This window comes from Chiloscyllium punctatum, chromosome 36 (genome assembly GCF_047496795.1).
Source record: "Chiloscyllium punctatum isolate Juve2018m chromosome 36, sChiPun1.3, whole genome shotgun sequence".
Lineage (NCBI taxonomy): Eukaryota > Metazoa > Chordata > Chondrichthyes > Orectolobiformes > Hemiscylliidae > Chiloscyllium > Chiloscyllium punctatum.
In genome coordinates, this window is record NC_092774.1 from 13023464 (window position 1) to 13042268 (window position 18805).

General features: G+C 50.6%; 1 protein-coding gene and 1 pseudogene across 1 annotated transcript in view; one reads left to right on the forward strand and one right to left on the reverse strand.

Annotated features, from left to right (window-relative positions):
• LOC140460007 (uncharacterized) overlaps positions 1-18805 on the forward strand; it is a 136964-nt gene that overhangs the window by 95043 nt on the left and 23116 nt on the right. The window contains exon 5 of the mRNA XM_072554412.1: positions 2619-3554. Coding sequence (XP_072410513.1) covers positions 2619-3554 — 936 coding nt within the window. The remainder of the gene's footprint in view (positions 1-2618; positions 3555-18805) is intronic.
• LOC140460754 (uncharacterized) lies at positions 9914-14716 on the reverse strand (annotated as a pseudogene).

Genomic DNA, 18805 nt, shown 5'->3' on the forward strand with positions numbered 1-18805 from the left:
TCTTCACTCAGCGAGTCGTAAGTTCATGGAATGCCCTGCCAGTAGCAGTAGTGGACTCTCCCTCTTTATGGGTATTTAAGCGGGCATTGGATAGGTATATGGAGGATAGTGGGTTAGTGTAGGTTAGGTGGGCTTTGATCGGCGCAACATCGAGGGCCGAAGGGCCTGTACTGCACTGTATTCTTCTATGTTCTATGTTAAATGCACAAGGGAAGGGTTCCATTCCAGGTCTATGTGCCACATAAGGCCTGCTGTACCCCAGGCAGTGTTACACCAGCTGTTTGTATACACAGACCGGAGGTATTGGAAAGTGATATTTCTCTTCACAGGATCAGCAGTAGGGAGTCTGACAAATAGAATGGAATCGGGGACTGGGGACGGGGCAAGTAAGTCATCTCCCGATAGAGAGGAGTAACATACTACTGCCTCTGGGGTGAAGAGCGTTCTGTGGGCCTGTATAAATAAGTTCCTTGTGGATTGAGGAGTTTTCCCTATCAGGTTTCCCTTTTCTCGAGTCGGCCCGTCCTACAAAAAGGGATGGTGTTCCTGGGCGCCCTTAAAATATTTACCATAATGACGGGGTTGATCATTTTTATCCTCACTAGGCTTGCGTCTGCAGGTAAGATCAAAAAGACAGGTTCGGTAACGCCATGGTAACTCCCCCTGATTTCTACTGTCCAGATGGACCATCTGGTCTTTCTGATGGAAGAGTCCATTACAATAATCAATCTTCATCACGTTCCACACGTCAAAGGCGTCTGGTCCGGTGCACTGGACGACATCTCCTCAGTATGGGTGGTGGATAACCTCTGATCATTCCCGGTCCCATCCATACTTAGAGCCTTTCCCCATCAGGATGTTGTACGTGATCAGAAAGGTGAGGAGATAAGTGATCCCCCACATGTCCCTCCTCTTAGTTCAAGTATCTGTAATAAGATTAACATTAGAACAACAGCAGGATTCAAAAACCCAAATGGACAGGGTCCACTCCTTTTGTTCAGATTCCAGGATTCTCTCCTCGTCTTTCCCCCTTTTGATTGGTGCGGTCAATCAATTTACAATGGTGCCGTTGGACCCAAGCTGAGCGCCCAGCAACTTTGGCCGACGGAGGGGTGGGAAGTAAAACCTGGAAGGGGCCATCCCAATGAGGTTGGAGACCTTTGCCAGTCCAGTCCTTGACGAGCACCAACGAACCAGGGTCTACCCGTGACGAGGCTGAAAGGGAGGGAACATCGCTGTAGGCCGCACGCTCCTGGGAGTAAAAGGCACACATAACATTCATTAGAGCAAGAACATAACCAATCATTGCTTCGGTCACGTGGTGGACGTGGACTGAGAAGGGAGCTGAATCGTTCCAAAGGGTACGGAGGGGGTGACCAGTGAGACTCTCAGCTGGAGACAGTCGTGTCTTGCCCGCAGACATGGATCGCATCTGGAATAAGGCCACAGGGATTAACATAAACAGGAGGGGCCAGACTCTGCCATTAATTTGGCAAGTTTAGTCGTGAGTCTGGTTAAAACATTCAACAAGGCCGGCCGCCTGAGGATGATAAGTACCATGCAGTTGCCGACAAATACAAAGCTGGGAACAGAGTTCTCCGTTAATATTACCTACAAATGTGACTGGAGTCATAGAGATGTACAGCACAGAAACAGACCCTTCGGTCCAACTCGTCCTTGCTGACAAGAGAGCCAACCCAATTTCGTCCCAGCTGTCAGCACCCGGCCCATATAGGGGCCAAGTGATGGCAAACGTGACTAGATTAATTTAGGATATCTGGGCAGGTTGGGCCAAAGGGTCTGTTTCCGTGCTGCGTGACTCTAATTGTCTTCAGTGAAAGCAGAAGTATGGTTGTGAAGGCTGGACTTTCAGAGCATGTTTTGCCCTGACTGGGAGCAGAAGAGTTTGACTGAAGTGTGTCGGTGTTAATGCCTTGATGTCTCATTTTGCTTCACCTTCTCGGGGTCATTAACCATTTTGTGTCTGGTCCTTCCTCAAGAAGCTGCATTGCAGGTTCACCCTGAATTGACACACTTTTTTTTTATGCTTCCCAAAATCAGACCTGCTCACTCTCAGCAGGATCCCAGTGTTGTGAAAGATATTAACTTTCAGGTGGAGGTATCCAAAATTCAGAGAGATGTCAGTCTTGATGTTTTTGCTTTTTCTGGCCCTGGAAGATCCTGAATCAGCACCTTCAGGAGAATTAGTTAGAGTGGAGTGAGAACAGAGGGGAACGGAGAGTGGGATGGTACTTTCAGTTTTGTGGAACAACAAAAGAATATTCCACAGAAAGTAGAATTGCTTGTTCTGAATTTCTACCCTGCACTGATAGTGATGACTTTTGTAATCTCTTTTTGCAGAGTATTTGAAAATCTGAAGACTGAAGTTTCAAAATCAATGGATGAAGGGCTTATTCCCGAAACATTGAGTCTTCTGCTCCTCGGATACTACCTGACCTGCTGTGCTTTTCCAGCGCCACATTTTTTGACTGACTCTCCAGTGTCTGCAGTCCTCACTTTGATGTCAATGTCTGACAGTCTCTCAATCCATCAGGACCACAACGATTTTTGACTGTGATTTCTGTGAGAGGGATCAACGCTTTTTGGTTCCTCTTTGAGGAAGTTTTCAGCATCAGTGGGACTGGACGAGAGACCCCACTGTTACAGCGCACTGTGTGTGGAGCCTGAAACAGTTATACGGCCTGGGAAGGGGACTTCACGGCAGGGAGGGGCTCCATACGTGTTTGTGTGCAGCTGAAGCTGTGGCCATGGAGAAACCTGAGGAATCCCGCCCTGTGGAGGAACCGTGGAAGTGTGGCGACTGTGGGAAAGGCTACCATTTCCCGTCTGCCCTGGAGACTCATCGGCGCAGTCACACCGGGGAGAGGCCATTCCCCTGCCCTGTCTGCGGAAAGGCCTTCAGACATTCCTCTAACCTGCAGGCCCACCAGCGGATCCACACGGGGGAAAGGCCCTTCCGCTGTCCCGAGTGCGGGAAGGCCTTCGGCACATCCTCCCACCTGCTGACCCACCAGCGGATCCACACAGGAGAGAGGCCATTCACCTGCTCTCAGTGCGGGAAGGGCTTCAGGTATACCTCCCACCTGCTGATCCACCAGCGTATCCACACGGGGGAGAGGCCCTTCAGCTGCCCCGAGTGCGGGAAGGGCTTCAGCACTTCCTGCAACCTGCTGACCCACCAGCGGATCCACACCGGGGAGAGGCCATTCAGCTGCCCCGAGTGCGGGAAGGGCTTCACCTGCTCCTCCAACCTGCGGAACCACCAGCGTGTCCACACGGGGGAGAGGCCCTTCAGCTGCCCCGAGTGTGGCAAGGGCTTTGCCCAGGTCTCCTCCCTGCTGACCCACCAGTGGGTCCACACCGGGGAGAAGCCAGTCACCTGCTCTCAGTGCGGGAAGGGCTTCACCAGCTCCTCCAACCTGCTGGCCCACCAGCGGATCCACACCGGGGAAAGGCCCTTCACCTGCTCTCAGTGCGGGAAGGGCTTCACCTACTCCTCCCACCTGCGGAAGCACCAGCGAGTTCACGTGCCATCGCAGGGGGATTGAAGGAGTGACGGCCGAGTGCCAATATCAATTGAACTGTGGACCTGTTTCTGGGGAGTCCCGGGTTTGAATCCCGCCACGACAGATGGCAGAATTGGTATTCGGTCAGAAATGTGGACTTCGGAATCTGACGATGAGACCGTTTCAGGGAGGGGGTGGTGTGGGGGAGAAAGCCCCCATCTGATTCCCTCTCTCCCTTGTTAGGGAAGGGAACCGCCATTGTGGGAAAGGATTCACTCAGTCGTTCCAGCTGCATCCTTTACCCGGTCTGGCCTACACCTGACTCCAGACCCACAGCAGTCTGGTTGACTCTACACTGCCCCTTCCTGGCAAATGAGCAGGGAGACACTTACTTGGAGACAGGGTATGGGTTAAAATTGCTGAGTGAGGCAATACTTCCTCCGGGTTACGGATGTACCAAGGATCCAATTACAAAGGGACAACTTGGTGCTCGCCAATAGTGAAGACAGTGAGGGAGGTGGGACAGGGGAGGTGTGGTGTGTGCAGGCAGTCAATACATGTAATAGCTTGTAACTTTGACTTTGGAAACAGAACCAGTCTGACTCAAGATTGGGATACAGGCCGACTCTGACCTCACACCTTTAATGAGCTGAGATGTGAGCTTTTGCTATCAAACCTTGTTATCTCGATTCTGGGATTCACATTGTAATGAGACCTGCAACCTATTTGAAAAGGTGGAAGACTTAACAATCCAGGTTTGTTCAATATACCATTTCAGTGGCAGGACGCTGGAATGTTTTGCTCTAAATTGTGTCTCAGGATCTTATCCTCCACAACCACCTGATGATGAGGCAGCACTCCAAAAGTTACTGCTTCCAAAGAAGCCTGTTGGACTCCAACCTGGAGTTGTGTGATTCTAGAATCTGGTCTCCAGCATCTGCAGTCCTTGTTTTTACCTCGTTGATTTTAACCCTACTGCGAATCCTCTTGCAAGGATGCCTGCCTTGAAGAAGTTTTCCTCCTCTCTCTACAAGAATCTCAGGGAGTCCCTCTCCCACTGCAACTCCCAGGTCATTTCCTCTGCCCTGAGGCTCTTCAACCATATCCTGAAACAGACTCGCTACCACAGCCCCATTCGCTTCCTCAGTGCCTGCCTCCGTAACCAACTCATCCCACACGGACTCCAGACCACCTTTAAACCAGCAGAGTTCGGATCCGAACAGGACAAACAGTCCAGACTACAGATTCAAAAAACACCAGCAACGGTTCTCCTTCAGGATCCTCCGCTCCACGCTTGCAGCAATGCGCCGTCACCTAACCTCTCTCCAGTCAGCCCTGCCTCAGCTGAGGGCCACACTCTCTCAGAATTACAAAGGACCCCCTCTGTACTACATCCTCAGGAGAATTCATACTCTCAACAAACAGTATTTCAACTCCATCTTAAACAGCAAAAACTGTAAGTACAACAAACCTTTATCCACCCACCTCCATAACCAGCGCTCCTCAAACATTCCAGAAGATTCCCCCGGCCTCTGAAATTGCTCGGACGCCATTAGCCATGCGGCTGGTGCAGCTGCCGCCCCCACGCTGATTGATGTCACTTCCGCCCCCATCATGGCTACTCCCACAGCCACTTCCGCCCCTCACAATTCCTCATGCATCACATGTGACATCATTTCTGCCCCTCACATCATCGCTGATGTCACACGCTCAGTGACTTCTGCCACCCTTACTGCTGTGGTCACCCCCACTTCCGCCCCCACCAACGCCACTCACCTGCATTCTGCTGACATGCCCCCCACAGATCCCACCGTCACCATTCCTGGCCTACAGAACCCTGAGGGGAACACCACCCCAGCTCATGACTCCACCCCCCATTCCCCCCCACCATCACACCCACTCCAGTTACCGGCTCCGCCCCCACTCCCAGCTCCACACCCACACCAGATCCCAGCTCCCAGCCATGCCGCGTTTTCACCATCCCCCCAGACCTCCCCCTCACTGAGGACGAACGATTAGTCCTCAGCAAAGGACTCATCTTCATCCCCCTCCATCCACGCATCAATGAATTTAATACACGCCGTGATGTCGAACACTTCCTCCGCCTCCGAGCTTACTTTCACAATCTGGACTCCCGCCCACCTTCCGAGGACCCTTCGCCCACCTCCAACACACTGCATCCACCTGGACACCCTGCGCTGGCCTATTACCTGCCCTCGACCTCTTCATTTCCAACTGCCGCTGGGACATTAACCGCCTCAACCTGTCTACCCCCCCTCCCCCACTCCAACCTCTCACCCTCACAACGCGCAGCCCTCCAATCCCTCTGCTCCAATCCCGACCTCACCATCAAGCCAGCGGATAAAGGGGGCGCAGTGGTAAACTGGCGCACTGACCTCTACGCTGCTGAAGCCAAACGCCAACTCGAAGACACCTCTTCCTACTGCCCCCTCGACCATGACCCAACCCCCATCACCAACCCATCATCTCCCAGACCATACAGAACCTCATCACCTCAGGAGATCTCCCAACCACAGCTTCCAACCTCATAGTCCGGGAACCCCGCACTGCCCGGTTCTACCTCCTTCCCAAGATCCACAAGCCTGACCACCTTGGCTGACCCATTGTCTCAGCGTGCTCCTGCCCCACTGAACTCATCTCTACCTACCTCGACACTGTTCTATTCCCCCTAGTCCAGAAACTCCCCACATACGTTCGAGACACCACCCACGCCCTCCACCTCCTCCAAGACTTCCGTTTCCCCGGCCCCCAACACCTCATCTTCACCATGGATATCCAATCCCTCTACACCTCCATCCGCAATGTCCAGGGCCTCCAAGCCCTCCGTTTTTTCCTCTCCAGACGTCCCCAACAGTACCCTTCCACTGACACTCTCATTCGTTTGGCTGAACTGGTCCTCACCCTTAACAATTTCTCCTTTGAATCCTCCCACTTCCTCCAGACCAAAGGGGTAGCCCATGGGCACACGTATGGGCCCCAGCTATGTTTGTCTCTTTGTTGGCTACGTAGAGCAGTTGATCTTCTGTAATTACACCGGCACCACTCCCCACCTCTTCTTCCGCTACATTGATGACTGCATTGGCACCACCTCGTGCTCCCGCGAGGAGGTTGAGCAATTCATCAACTTCACCAACACATCCCACCATGACCTTAAAATTAACTGGACCATCTCTGACACCTCCCTCCCCTTCCTCGACCTCTCCATCTCCATTAATGATGACCGACTTGACACCGACATTTTCTACAAACCCACCGACTCCCACAGCTACCTGGATTACACCTCTTCCCACACTACCTCTTGCAAAAATGCCATCCCGTATTCCCTATTCCTCCACCTCCGCCAGATCTGCTCCCAGGTGGATGAGTTCCACCACAGAACACACCAGATGCCCCCCTTCTTTAGAGACCGCAATTTCCCTTCCCACATGGTTAAAGGTGTCCTCCAAGGCATCTCGTCCACATCCCGCACTCCTGCCCTCAGACCCCACCCCTCCAACCATAACAAGGACAGAACGCCCCTGGTGCTCACCTTCCACCCTACCAACCTTCGCATAAACCAAATCGTCTGCCGACTTTTCCGCCACCTCCAAAAAGACCCCACCACCAGGGATATATTTCCCTCCCCATCCCTTTTCCGCCTTCCGTATCTACCTGGTCAGGTCCATGCCCCCCCACCCCCCCCCCACCACCCCCACCCCCACAACCCACCCTCCCATCCTGGCACCTTCCCCTGCCACCGCAGGAATTGCAAACCCTGCGCCCACACCTCTTCCCTCACCTCCATCCAAGGTCCCAAAGGAGCCTTCCACATCCATCAAAGTTTTACCTGCACATCCACTAATATCATTTTATTGTATCTGTTGCTCCCGATGTGGTCTCCTCTACATTGGGGAGACTGGATGCCTCCTAGTAGAGCGCTTTAGGGAACATCTCCGGGACACCCGCACCAATCAACCACACCGCCCCGTGGCCCAACATTTCAACCGCTGCTCCCTCACCACCAGACGCCTGGAGGAAGAACGCCTCATCTTCTGCCTCGGAACACTTCAACCCCAGGATATCAACGTGGACTTCAACAGTTTCCTCATTTCCTCTTCCCCCACCTCACCCTAGTTCCAAACTTCCAGCTCAGCACTGTCCCCCTGACTTGTCCTAACTTTCTATTTTCTTTTCCACCTATCCACTCCACCCTCCACCTTGACCTATCACCTTCATCCCCTCCCCCACTCGCCTATTGTACTCGATGCTACTTTCTCCACTCCCCCCACCCTCCTCTCACTAGTCTCTCCACGCTTCAGGCTCTCTGCCTTTATTCCTGATGAAGGGCTTTTGCCCGAAACGTCGATTTCGAAGCTACTTGGATGCTGCCTGAACTGCTGTGCTCTTCCAGCACCACTAATCCCGAATCTGGTTTCCAGCATCTGCAGTCATTGTTTTTACCCAACAGTAAAGACAGGGTGGGGGGGGTGAGGAGGAGGGGAGGTGTGGGGTTTAAAAAGCAACTGCTTTTTCTCTGCCTTTTTGCTCGGGGGATCTGAAGCTGGAACAAAGTTGGTTTGCAATAAAGGTTACCTGAACTTAACACCGGGCTCAGACTCTCATTGAAAGCTTTCAGCTCCGAGAGGTTTTTGTTTTAAAGCTGCTCATTTCTTTCAGCCTCCTGCACTAAGTTTAGAACATAGAACAATCCAGCGCTGGGGAACTCAAAACTAGGAGGGGGGAGGGGGGGGCATTTTTATTTAAATATAAGGAGAGAGATTTAAAAGAAACCGGCGGGGTAATATTTTGAAAGAGGGTGAATTGCATGTGGAATGAACTTGCTGAGGATGTGGTAGATGCAGGTACAGTGACAACATTGAAACAGCATTCGGATGGATACATGAGTAGAAAGGTTTAGAGGGATATGGGCCAAATGCAGGCAAGTGGGACTGGTTTAGATTGGAATCCTGGTCAACATGGACAAATTGGACCGAAGTGTCTGTTTCTGTGCTGTATAACTTTATCGAAACCAGTAGATTTCTGAAAGGGGCTTGACAGGATAGATGCAGATAAAATGCTCCTTCGTGGGGAGGGTCATCGAATTCCGACAAGGTGGAAGCGGGCCATTCAGCCCATCTATTTCACTCTGGCCCTCTGAACAGTATCCCACCCATACCCATCCCCCTCCCCCGCCATGGGTGAGTGGGGGAGGAGATGAAGGTGATCGGTCAAGGAGGAGAGGGTGGAGTGGAGAGGTGGAAAAGGAGATAGGCAGGTCGGACAAGTCCGGACAAGTCAAGGAGACAGTTACTGAGCTGGAAGTTTGAAACTAGGATGAGGTGGGGGAAGGGGAAATGAGGAAGCTGTTGAAGTCCACATTGATGCCCTGGGGTTGAAGTGTTCCGAAGCGGAAGATGAGACGTTCTTCCTCCAGGCGTCTGGTGGTGAGGGAGCGGCGGTGAAGGAGGCCCAGTCCCAGTCCCAGTCCCCCCCGTCCCAGTCCCAGCCCCCCCCGTCCCAGTCCCAGTTCCCCCCCCCCCCCCCCAGTCCCAGTCCCAGTCCCCCCCCCCAGTCCCAGTCCCAGTCCCCCCCCCCCCTCCCCGTCCCAGTCCCCCCCCCCCCCCCGTCCCAGTCCCAGTCCCCCCCCAGTCCCAGTCCCAGTCCCCCCCCCCCCCCCCCAGTCCCAGTTCACCCCCCCCCAGTCCCAGTCCCAGTCCCCCCCCCCCCCCAGTCCCAGTTCTCCCCCCCCCCCCCCCCCCGTCCCAGCCCCAGCCCCAGCCCCAGCCCCCCCCCCCCCAGCCCCAGTCCCTCCCACGTGGCCCCATCGTTGTCACAGGCCCCGCCCCCCGACCAGGAGAACTCCACCCCCCAGGCGGCCGACCATGTTCCCAAACAGACCCTTAACCCCCATCCTCCTCCGCAATGATCACCGGCTCCTACCTGCTGTACAGCCCGGGGGGGGGAGGGGGCGGTGTGGCCCGTGGCCCGTGGCCCGTGACCCAGCAGCTGCCCCAGGAAGGCGGCGGTGCCCAGTGACGGGGGTCTATCCCCCAGGGCCCGCACGGCGCCATTGTCCTAACGGCCGCCCTCCCGCCGCTTCCTCGCTCGAGCGACTTCTCCTCCCAACCGCCTTCACCCCCGCGTGACGTCTGCACGTGGGGGATGGGCGGGGCCGAGGGGATGGGCGGGGCCGTGGGGCCTCACCGTCACCAAGTCACAGCCACCTCGCGCTACAACTGTTCATTCACAAAAACAAACTCTCCTGTCTCACTCTGCAGCTGCGGGGGGCGGGGACACTGCCACGTTTCGAGGAGCCCTGTCTACATTGGGAAAGCTCACGGCTCAATTTAAACAGATATTCCGACATCGAACGGAACGGCGTCATATCTGCATTTTTTAATGCTGGAATCCATTGCTTATTATTTTTTTTCTTAACCTCCCCCCCCACTATGGTAGTGCTTATTTTTCCCCCAGCACCCATGGTGTGTGTGTGTGCAAATGTAAGACACAAAGTGCACAAATCTGCAAATAAAGAGGTTTAAATGGACAAGATTATATTTCAAAGGGATGTGAGCACATTCAAAGGGATATCTTCATATGTAAAGTCACACAGTTATATCCAAATGAATCTACATTTCAAAGAGACGTTGCCCTATTTATAAGTAGAGACAATCGGTGTGAATTCTGTCTGTGTCCCAATGTTGAGTCAGACTGACATTTTTCTTAGAAAAGCTCTGCATTTAAACTACATTCTTGTGCTCCAGTGAATAAAGTCCCAGCCTCTCTCCTTATAACTCAAACCCTCCAGTCCTTACAACATCCTGGTAAATCTTTATTAAACCCTCTCTGATAGTATTCTTCCTATTACAGGGCCACCAGAACTGTACTCAGTCCTCTGCAAGTGGCCTCACCAACATCCTGTACAACCTCAACATGATGTCCCATCCCCGATACTCAATGGGGTGAACAATGAATGCTATGCTGCTTAATGCCTTCTTAACTGCCCTGGCTACCTGTGATGCAACTTCCAAAGAACCATGTACCTGAACACCACCCCCCCCATGTCTGTCTGTTCTATAACATGACCCAGGGCCCTATCATTATCTGGACAAGTGCTGCCCTTCCTTGTTTTAGCAAAATGCAACCCCTTGCTTGTATTAATACCTCTCACACATATGCTCCATCACACACACACACACACGTTCCTCCTCCCCTCAATACTCTCACAGGCTTATACACCATCACACTCACACTTTACCAAGCATGTACACACTCTCACGCACAAACTCACATGCACGCACACACAGTTCTTTGGGGTGAATTTTTATTGGCAGAATTATATTTGCAGATACATTCAATTTTGGTCAAAAAGCACACAATGTCCAGGCAGTCAATCCATGTAATATTTTATGAATTCCTCCTTTGGAAATAGAACCAGTCTGATTCAAGATTGGGGTACAGACAGAATCTGACCTCACACCTTTAATGCATGGTCTGAGCTGAGATGTTATCTTTTTCATAAAACCTTAAGTCATCTCAAGAATGTGACTTAAAAGATGTTCTGGCAGTTACACATTAATGAACCAAAACCTGCACCCATTCTAAGAGATGAAGGGCTTAACAGCAATCTAGGCTTGTTCAATATATTCTATCAGTTGCATGATCTTTTGATATACGTTCTGTGTCTGCTCCACAGCTACCCGATAAAGGAGCAGCACTCAGAAAGCTAGTGCTTCCAAATAAACCTGTTGAACAATAACCTGGAATTGTGATTTTTTTAAACTTTATCACCCCAGTCTAATACCAACCCCTCCATATCATTTCGACTGAACACAGCCCCCACCTCCTGGTGCTGCCAGGAAACTTGACAATGCTGATGAAACAACGCAGTACCTGAAAGATGTACAATTTCTAATGATACAAGCGACTCATTCACTGCTCCATCTGATACACGACATTGGAAACTCTGCAGAGGCTGAAAGACAGGAGCAGCTTTAAAACAAAAAACCTCTCGGAGCTCAAAGCTTTCAATGAGAGTCTGAGCCCGGCGGTAAGTTCAGGTAACCTTGATTGTGACCCGACTTTGTTACAGCTTCAGATTCCCCCAGCAAAAAGGCATAGACAAAGTAGCAGCTTTTTAAACAGTTCAAGATCAAAGCCCACACACACCCCACTGTCTTTACTATTGGTCAGCACCAAGTTGTCCCTTTGTAATTGGATCCTTGGTACAGCCGTAATCCGGAGGAAGTATTGCCTCACTCAGCAATTTTAACCCATACCCTGTCTCCAAGTAAGTTTCTCCCCGCTTATTTGCCAGGAAGGGGCAGTGTAGAGTCAACCACACTGCTGTGGGTCTGGAGTCAGGGGTAGGCCAGACCGGGTAAAGGATGCAGCTGGAACGACTGAGTGAATCCTTTCCCACAATGGTGGTTCCCTTCCCTAACAAGGGAGAGAGGGAATCAGATGGGGGCTTTCTCCCCTACACCAGCCCCTCCCTGAAATGGTCTCATGGTTAGATTCCGAACTCCACATTTCTGACCAAATACCAATTCCACCATCCGCCACAGTGGGATTCAAACCCAGGAGTCCCCGGAACCTGGGTGATAGTCCAATCGATAATGGCACTCGGCCGTCACTCCTTCAATCCCCCTGCGATGGCACGTGAACTCGCTGGTGCTTCCGCAGGTGGGAGGAGTAGGTGAAGGCCTTCCCACACTGAGAGCAGGTGAATGCCTCTCCCCGGTGTGGATCCGTTGGTGTCTCAGCAGGGTGGAGGATGTGCTGAAGGCCTTCCCGCACTCGGGGCAGCTGAAGGGCCTCTCCCCCGTGTGGATACGCTGGTGGCTCCGCAGGTTGGAGGAGCACGTGAAGCCCTTCCCGCACTGAGAGCAGGTGAACGGCCTCTCCCCGGTGTGGATCCGCTGGTGGGTCAGCAGGGTGGAGGAACTGCTGAAGGCCTTCCCGCACTTGGGGCAGCTGAAGGGCCTCTCCCCCGTGTGGACCCGCTGGTGGATCAGCAGGGTGGTGGCCTGGGTAAAGGCCTTCCCACACTCGGGGCAGCTGAAGGGCCTCTCCCCCGTGTGGTTCTGCTGGTGCCTCATCAGGGAGGAGACGTGGGTAAAGGCCTTCCCACACTCGGGGCAGCTGAAGGGCCTCTTACCTGTGTGGACACGCCGGTGACTCCGCAGGGTGGAGGAATCGCTGAAGGCCTTCCCACACTCGGGGCAGCTGAAGGGCCTCTCCCCCGTGTGGACCCGCCGGTGGCTCAACAGGGTGGAGGAATACCTGAAGGCCTTCCCGCACTCGGGGCAGCTGAAGGGCCTCTCTCCTGTGTGGACACGCTGGTGGGCCAACAGGGCAGAGAAAAACACGAAGGCCTTCCCGCACTCCAGGCAGCGGAAGGGCCTCTCCCCCGTGTGGTCCTGCTGGTGGGCCAGCAGGTGGGAGGAATGTCTGAAGGCCTTCCCGCAGTCGGTGCAGGGGAATGGCCTCTCCCCGGTGTGACTGCGCCGATGAGTCTCCAGGGCAGACGGGAAACGGAAGCCTTTCCCACAGTCACCACACTTCCACGGTTTCTCCACGGGGCGGGATTCCTCTGGTTTCTCCATGGCCACAGCTTCAGCTGCACATAAACACGTGTAGAGCCCCTCCCTGCCGTGAAATCCCTTTTCCAGGCCGTATAACTGTTTCAGTCTCCACGCACAGTGCGCTGCAACAGTGGGGTCTCTCGTCCAGTCCCACTGATGCCGAAAACATACTCAGACAGGAACCAAAAAGCTTTGATCCCTCTCCCAGAAATCACGGTCGAAAATGTTTGCTGGCCCCAGTGGATTGAGTGACTGTCAGACATTGACATCAAAGTGAGGATCGGAGATGCTGGAGAGTCAGTCGAAAAATGTGGCACTGGAAAAGCACAGGGGAGTCAGGCAGCATCCGAGGAGCAGGAGGGTCAATGTTTCGGGCATAAGCCCTTCATCCGTTGATTTTGAAACTTCCCTCTTCAAATCTTCAAAAACTCTGTCAGAATAGATTACAAAGCTCATCACTGCCAGTGCAGGGTAGAAATTTTGAACAAGCATTTCTACTGTCTGTGGAATATTCTTTTCTTTTGGTATTCCACAAAATTGAAAGCACCATCCCACTCTCTCTTCCCTTCTGTTCTCACTCCAATATAACTAATTCCCCTGAAGATGCTGATTCAGGATCTTACAGGGGCAGAAAAGCAAAAATGTCAAGACATGATATGATATCTCTCTGAATTTTGGATACCTCCACCTGAAAAGCTAATATCTTTCACAACACTGGGATCCTGCTGAGAGTGAGCAGGTCTGATTTTGGGAAGCAAAAAGAAAGTGTCAATTCAGGGTTAACCTGCAATGCAGCTTCTTGAGGAACAACCAGACACAAAATGGTTAACGTCCCCAGGAAGGTGGGAGCAAAATGAGACATCAAGACATTAACACCGACATTAGAGAGAATGTGAACCTATAGATGTGGCAAAAGTTAGTAGAAAGCCAGAGTCATGGAGATATATAGCACAGCAACAGACCCTTCTGTCCAACACGACTGTACTGACCAGATATCCTAAATCAATCTAGTCCCATTTGCTGGTATGTGACCCATAGCTGGGGTCATCCCCACCCCCTGTCCTGAGACCTTGATGCCTCCAAGCTGACCCTCAAAGGTTCGGTTTGTCCCTCCATTCTTTCCCGGTTGTCTTTTGTAGGTTTGAAAACTTTCCCGACCTCCTCCCTGCCACCAACCAGATTCATTCCTCCCACTGACCAAGCAGGTCGTACCCTCTAACTGTCTCGACCTATCCCCACTTCTCCACCACCCCCTTTTATCTGCAGTTTCTGCACCCAGCCCCAGCCCTGAAGAAGGGTTACACCTGATATATCGACTTCTCCACCATCTGATGACTCCTGCCTAACTATTTTGCCAATTGAGATACAGACCTGGATCAACGTTTCCGGAGTCTGTCCCCGCCGAATTCACTCTCTTTCCTTTCAGTTGCTGAAAGTCAACAATTGAATCACAGAATGGTTAAAAAAAAGTGGAAAAGGGGGCGAGATAAGAGAGTGCCGTCCTCACAGACCTGAGACAGAGGAAGGAATTTGCAGTCTGGGTAAAGCTCAATCTTTATTCAGAGAGAGAGAGAATCAGGACTCGCAGCTTGAGAAGTTCATGGTCCAACTTCCGCATTCAGACAATGGGCTGCCTCTGATTGGCAGGAGGACCAGTCTCCTTCCAGTCCTCCAATGCTGCCTATTGGTCAATCAAAAGAAGGTCTCGCGCCGTTTTTTTCGCGTACAGCGATGAGCATGCCCAGTGTTTTGCCCAGTCTGCTCTCCGGGGATGTTGGTGTTACTGACAGATTGTAAGGGTCCAAATACCAATGGGGGAAAAAAGATAGAGACACAATTTTTTTTTCCCTTATGGCTCGATATTTTATTCCTTTTGCATTTTGTCTGGCTGCTCAATTTTTGTATGTTTTTTTCCCTTTATTGTGGGGGCAAGACCCCCAAGACCAGAACTGGAGGGCATAGGTTTAGGGTGAGAGGGGAAAGATTTCTGGGGGTCCTTAGGAGCGATCTTTTCGCACAGAGGATGAGGTATGGACATGGAATGAGCTGCCAGAGGAAGTGGTGGAGGCTGGTACAATTACAGTATTTAAAATGCATCTGGATGCAGATATGAATAGGAAAGATTCAGAGGGGTAGGGGGCAAATGCTGGCAAATGGGTCACTAGATTAATTTAGGATATCTGGTCGGTGTGGACCGAAGGGTTTGTTTCTGTGCTCTACAACCCTGAGTCTATTTTTAGATAGTATGGAAAATAAAGAGCATGAAGGCATGGGAAGGGTTAGAGCATGGAGACCACTGCCAGTTTGTTGCAAAGGATAGTGGAAAGCTCTTACACCAATTAGCAGAGTAAGGTTGAGGCTGAAAGGTCACTATGGCAAGATGTGATAACAGTCAGTAAAGTTAGCCTCACCTGCTAAATATGATTGACAGGATTGGGACAATAAATATTTGGGACATGACATTAAATATCTAATTAATGATTGGTAGAGTCAGTCTGCTTGAGACTATTGATAATAAATATCTAATCATGACATTAGGAAAATATTAAGTAGGGTCTGGAATGCTGACACTAAATCTCTAACCGTGACATTAGAATAACATTAAGTAGAATGTAGGAAAAACTGTAAGGGTGCAACTAAAGAGATAATGGGAACTAACATCACTGGTTTATTGTGTATGTAGCGTGAGGTACTTTTGATTAATATAGTTGGACATGCTGATAAGCTAACAAACACACTGCTGAGCTGGAGACAATGCTGTCCCCTCTGTCCAGGAGTAAATGCTGGAAAGGTGGGATTGTTCATAGGGAGGAGGATGGTCTCCGGCTACACTGTGATATCTATCAGCTCGTAAATGGGGCAGAACTGTGGAATTTAATCTCCAGGCAGTTTGGGAAATTTAATAAGGGAAGGAAGTAAGCAATAAATAGTAGATCCCTACAGAGTGCAGAGGAACAAAGGGTCCTTGCTGTCCAAGTTCAGAGATCCCCGAAGGTATCAGTACAGGTAAAACGGGGGATGAGGAAGGCATCGATTTGTACTTTTTCACACAGAGGGTGGTGCGTGTGTGCAACGAGCTGCTAGAGGAAGTGGTGGAGGCTGGCACAAACACAACTTTTAAAAGGCAGCTGGATGGGTATGTGAATAGGTAGGGTTTAGAGGAATATGGGCCAAGTGCTGGTAAATAGGATAGATTAATTTCGGATATCTAGTCAGCAGGGATGAGATGGACTGTTTCTGTGCTGTACAGCTCTATGGCCATCCCCTTCATTTTGAAATATTTTGGAACACCCTGTCAGGGTTCAGAGTGTGCCAGGTCCTGACACCTCCCTCCTCACGTCTCCTGTGTATTTTAAATCAATAATACCGTTTATATGTTACTGGGTTAGTACTTTAAACACACAGACACATACATTATAATCAGAATTTCTATTCGGTACAGACAGTGATGACTTGTTTCAACTTGCTAACAGGGTATCAGAAGGGGAGGATCTGCAGACAGAAATCTTGGAAGAAATTCCATAACAAGATCTGACAGGGTCACTGAATATCGTTGGGGGGGTTGAGTCTGGAAAGAGAAATCCATTTGACCTGCTTCAAAAGGTACTGGACATCAGTGTGAGCAGAGGAGCATTCGGAGAGGAACATACCAGTGAACTGAGCTTTAACTGGTTACACAGAATGAGTGTATGTGTCCCAGTGAGCTGACTTTGGAACAGACTGAGAGGGGGGCTGGGGCATTTATTTTACCCTGGAGCATCAGAGCCTGAGGGGTGACCTTAGAGAGGTTTATAAAATTGTGAGGGGCATAGATAGGGCAAATAGCCTAGGTCTTTTCCCCCCAGGGTGGGGCAGTCAAAAACTAGAAGGCATAGGTTTAAGGTGAGAAGGGAAAGATTTAAAAGGAGCCTAAGGGACAACTTTTCATGCAGAGGGTTATGCAAGTATGGAATGAACTGCCAGAGGAAGTGGTGGAGGTGGGTACAATTGCAATGGTTAAGAGGCATTTGGATGGGTATATGAATAGGAAGGGTTTGGAGGGATATGGGCCGGGTGCTGGCAGGTGGGATTAGATTGGGTTGGGATATCTGGTCAGCATGGACTGGTTGGACCGAAGGGTTTGTTTCCATGCTGTACATCTCTATGACTAACACTCAGAGCGTGGCTCCTTCATCAGGTGATTGTGGAGAATAAAATCATAAGGCACAGAATGGATGGAAAAACATTACTGTGCACTGAAATGATATATTGAAAAACCCTGGATTGTTAAGTCTTTCATCTTTTAGTATGGGCTGCTCGTATCATTCATTTGTAAATCCCAGAATTTTCTGAAAGACATCTTCTTGAGATAACTCAAGGTTTTATAACAAAATGTGACAGCTCAGCTCTGACAATGCATTAAAGGTGTGAGGTCAGAGTCTGTCTGTAACACAATCTTGAGTCAGACTGGTTCTATTTCCAAAGTGGAATTTACAAAATATTACATGGATCAGCCTGTATATTGTGCATTTTTGAGAAAAATAGAATGTCTCTGCAAATATAATTCTGCAAATACAAATTCACCCCCATGGATGTATATGTGTGTGAATGAGACAGAGAAAAGTCTATTTCGTGCTGTATATCCCGATGTCTACTTGATAACAGATGCTTTAATTCTGCTGGTGTAAATATTGTTGTAAATCATAGCTGGGTATGAATAGTTAGATGTTAGGGTGAGAGAGTGCCTCAAGAGGGGCACTATAAGAATCATGGGAGAGCTCTATTTCTGGTTTACTTCCTCATGAACAAACATTAAGCACGAGCATTTATTTATTTCTAATTTTGTTCTGTTTTTCTTGTTTGATTCCTGGCTCGGACTACACTCTGTGTCTGGATGGTTGACAGGCTGAGAGATTGTGGCTTGAGTCTTGAATAACTGAATGTTTTATTGTTCCAGAAGGTGTGGGGGGTGGGGGAGTCAAGGCTTCAGCAGAAATCCAGCAGAGCAGAGAACAGACCAATATCTTATTCTGTGGGAAACTGAAATCCGAGCTGATTGTGGCTGATATATCCATTGGCTCAGCTCTTTCTCCCTGCATTATCCCAACTACCCTTAACACCCTGACCATGAAAACCCATCCAATTGTGTCTTGAATATACTTAATGAAGATGCCTCTACTGCTTCCTCGGGCAGAGAATTCCATAGATTGACTATTCTCTAGGAAAAGCAGTTCGTCCTCACTTGTCCTAGGTGGCACACTGAGTAGCACTGCTGCGTCACAGCGCCAGAGACCCGGGTTCAATTCCTGCCTCGGGCAACTGTCTGTGTGGGTTTCCTCCGGGTGCTCTGGTTTCCTCCCACAGTCACAAAGATGTGCAGGTTCGGTGAATTGGCCACGCTAAATTGCCTGTAGGGTCAGGTGAAGGGGTAAATGTTGGGGAGTGGGTCTGGGGAGGGTTGCTCTTCAGAGGAGAGGGGGTAGTTGGGGGTAGTGCATCCACCACGACCTCTGGACATTCATCCCATACATGAACCACTCTCTGTTTATGAAAACCTTTTCCCGAATCGGTCCACGCCGTGCATTCACTTGCAGCAACCGAAAGGAAATGGAAGTCAAAGATTGAATCCAAGAATAGGGGGGAGGGGGAGAAGGAAAAGGAGTTGGGAAGAGAGTGCCCTACTCACAGATGGTTGACAGAGTAAAGAGGTTG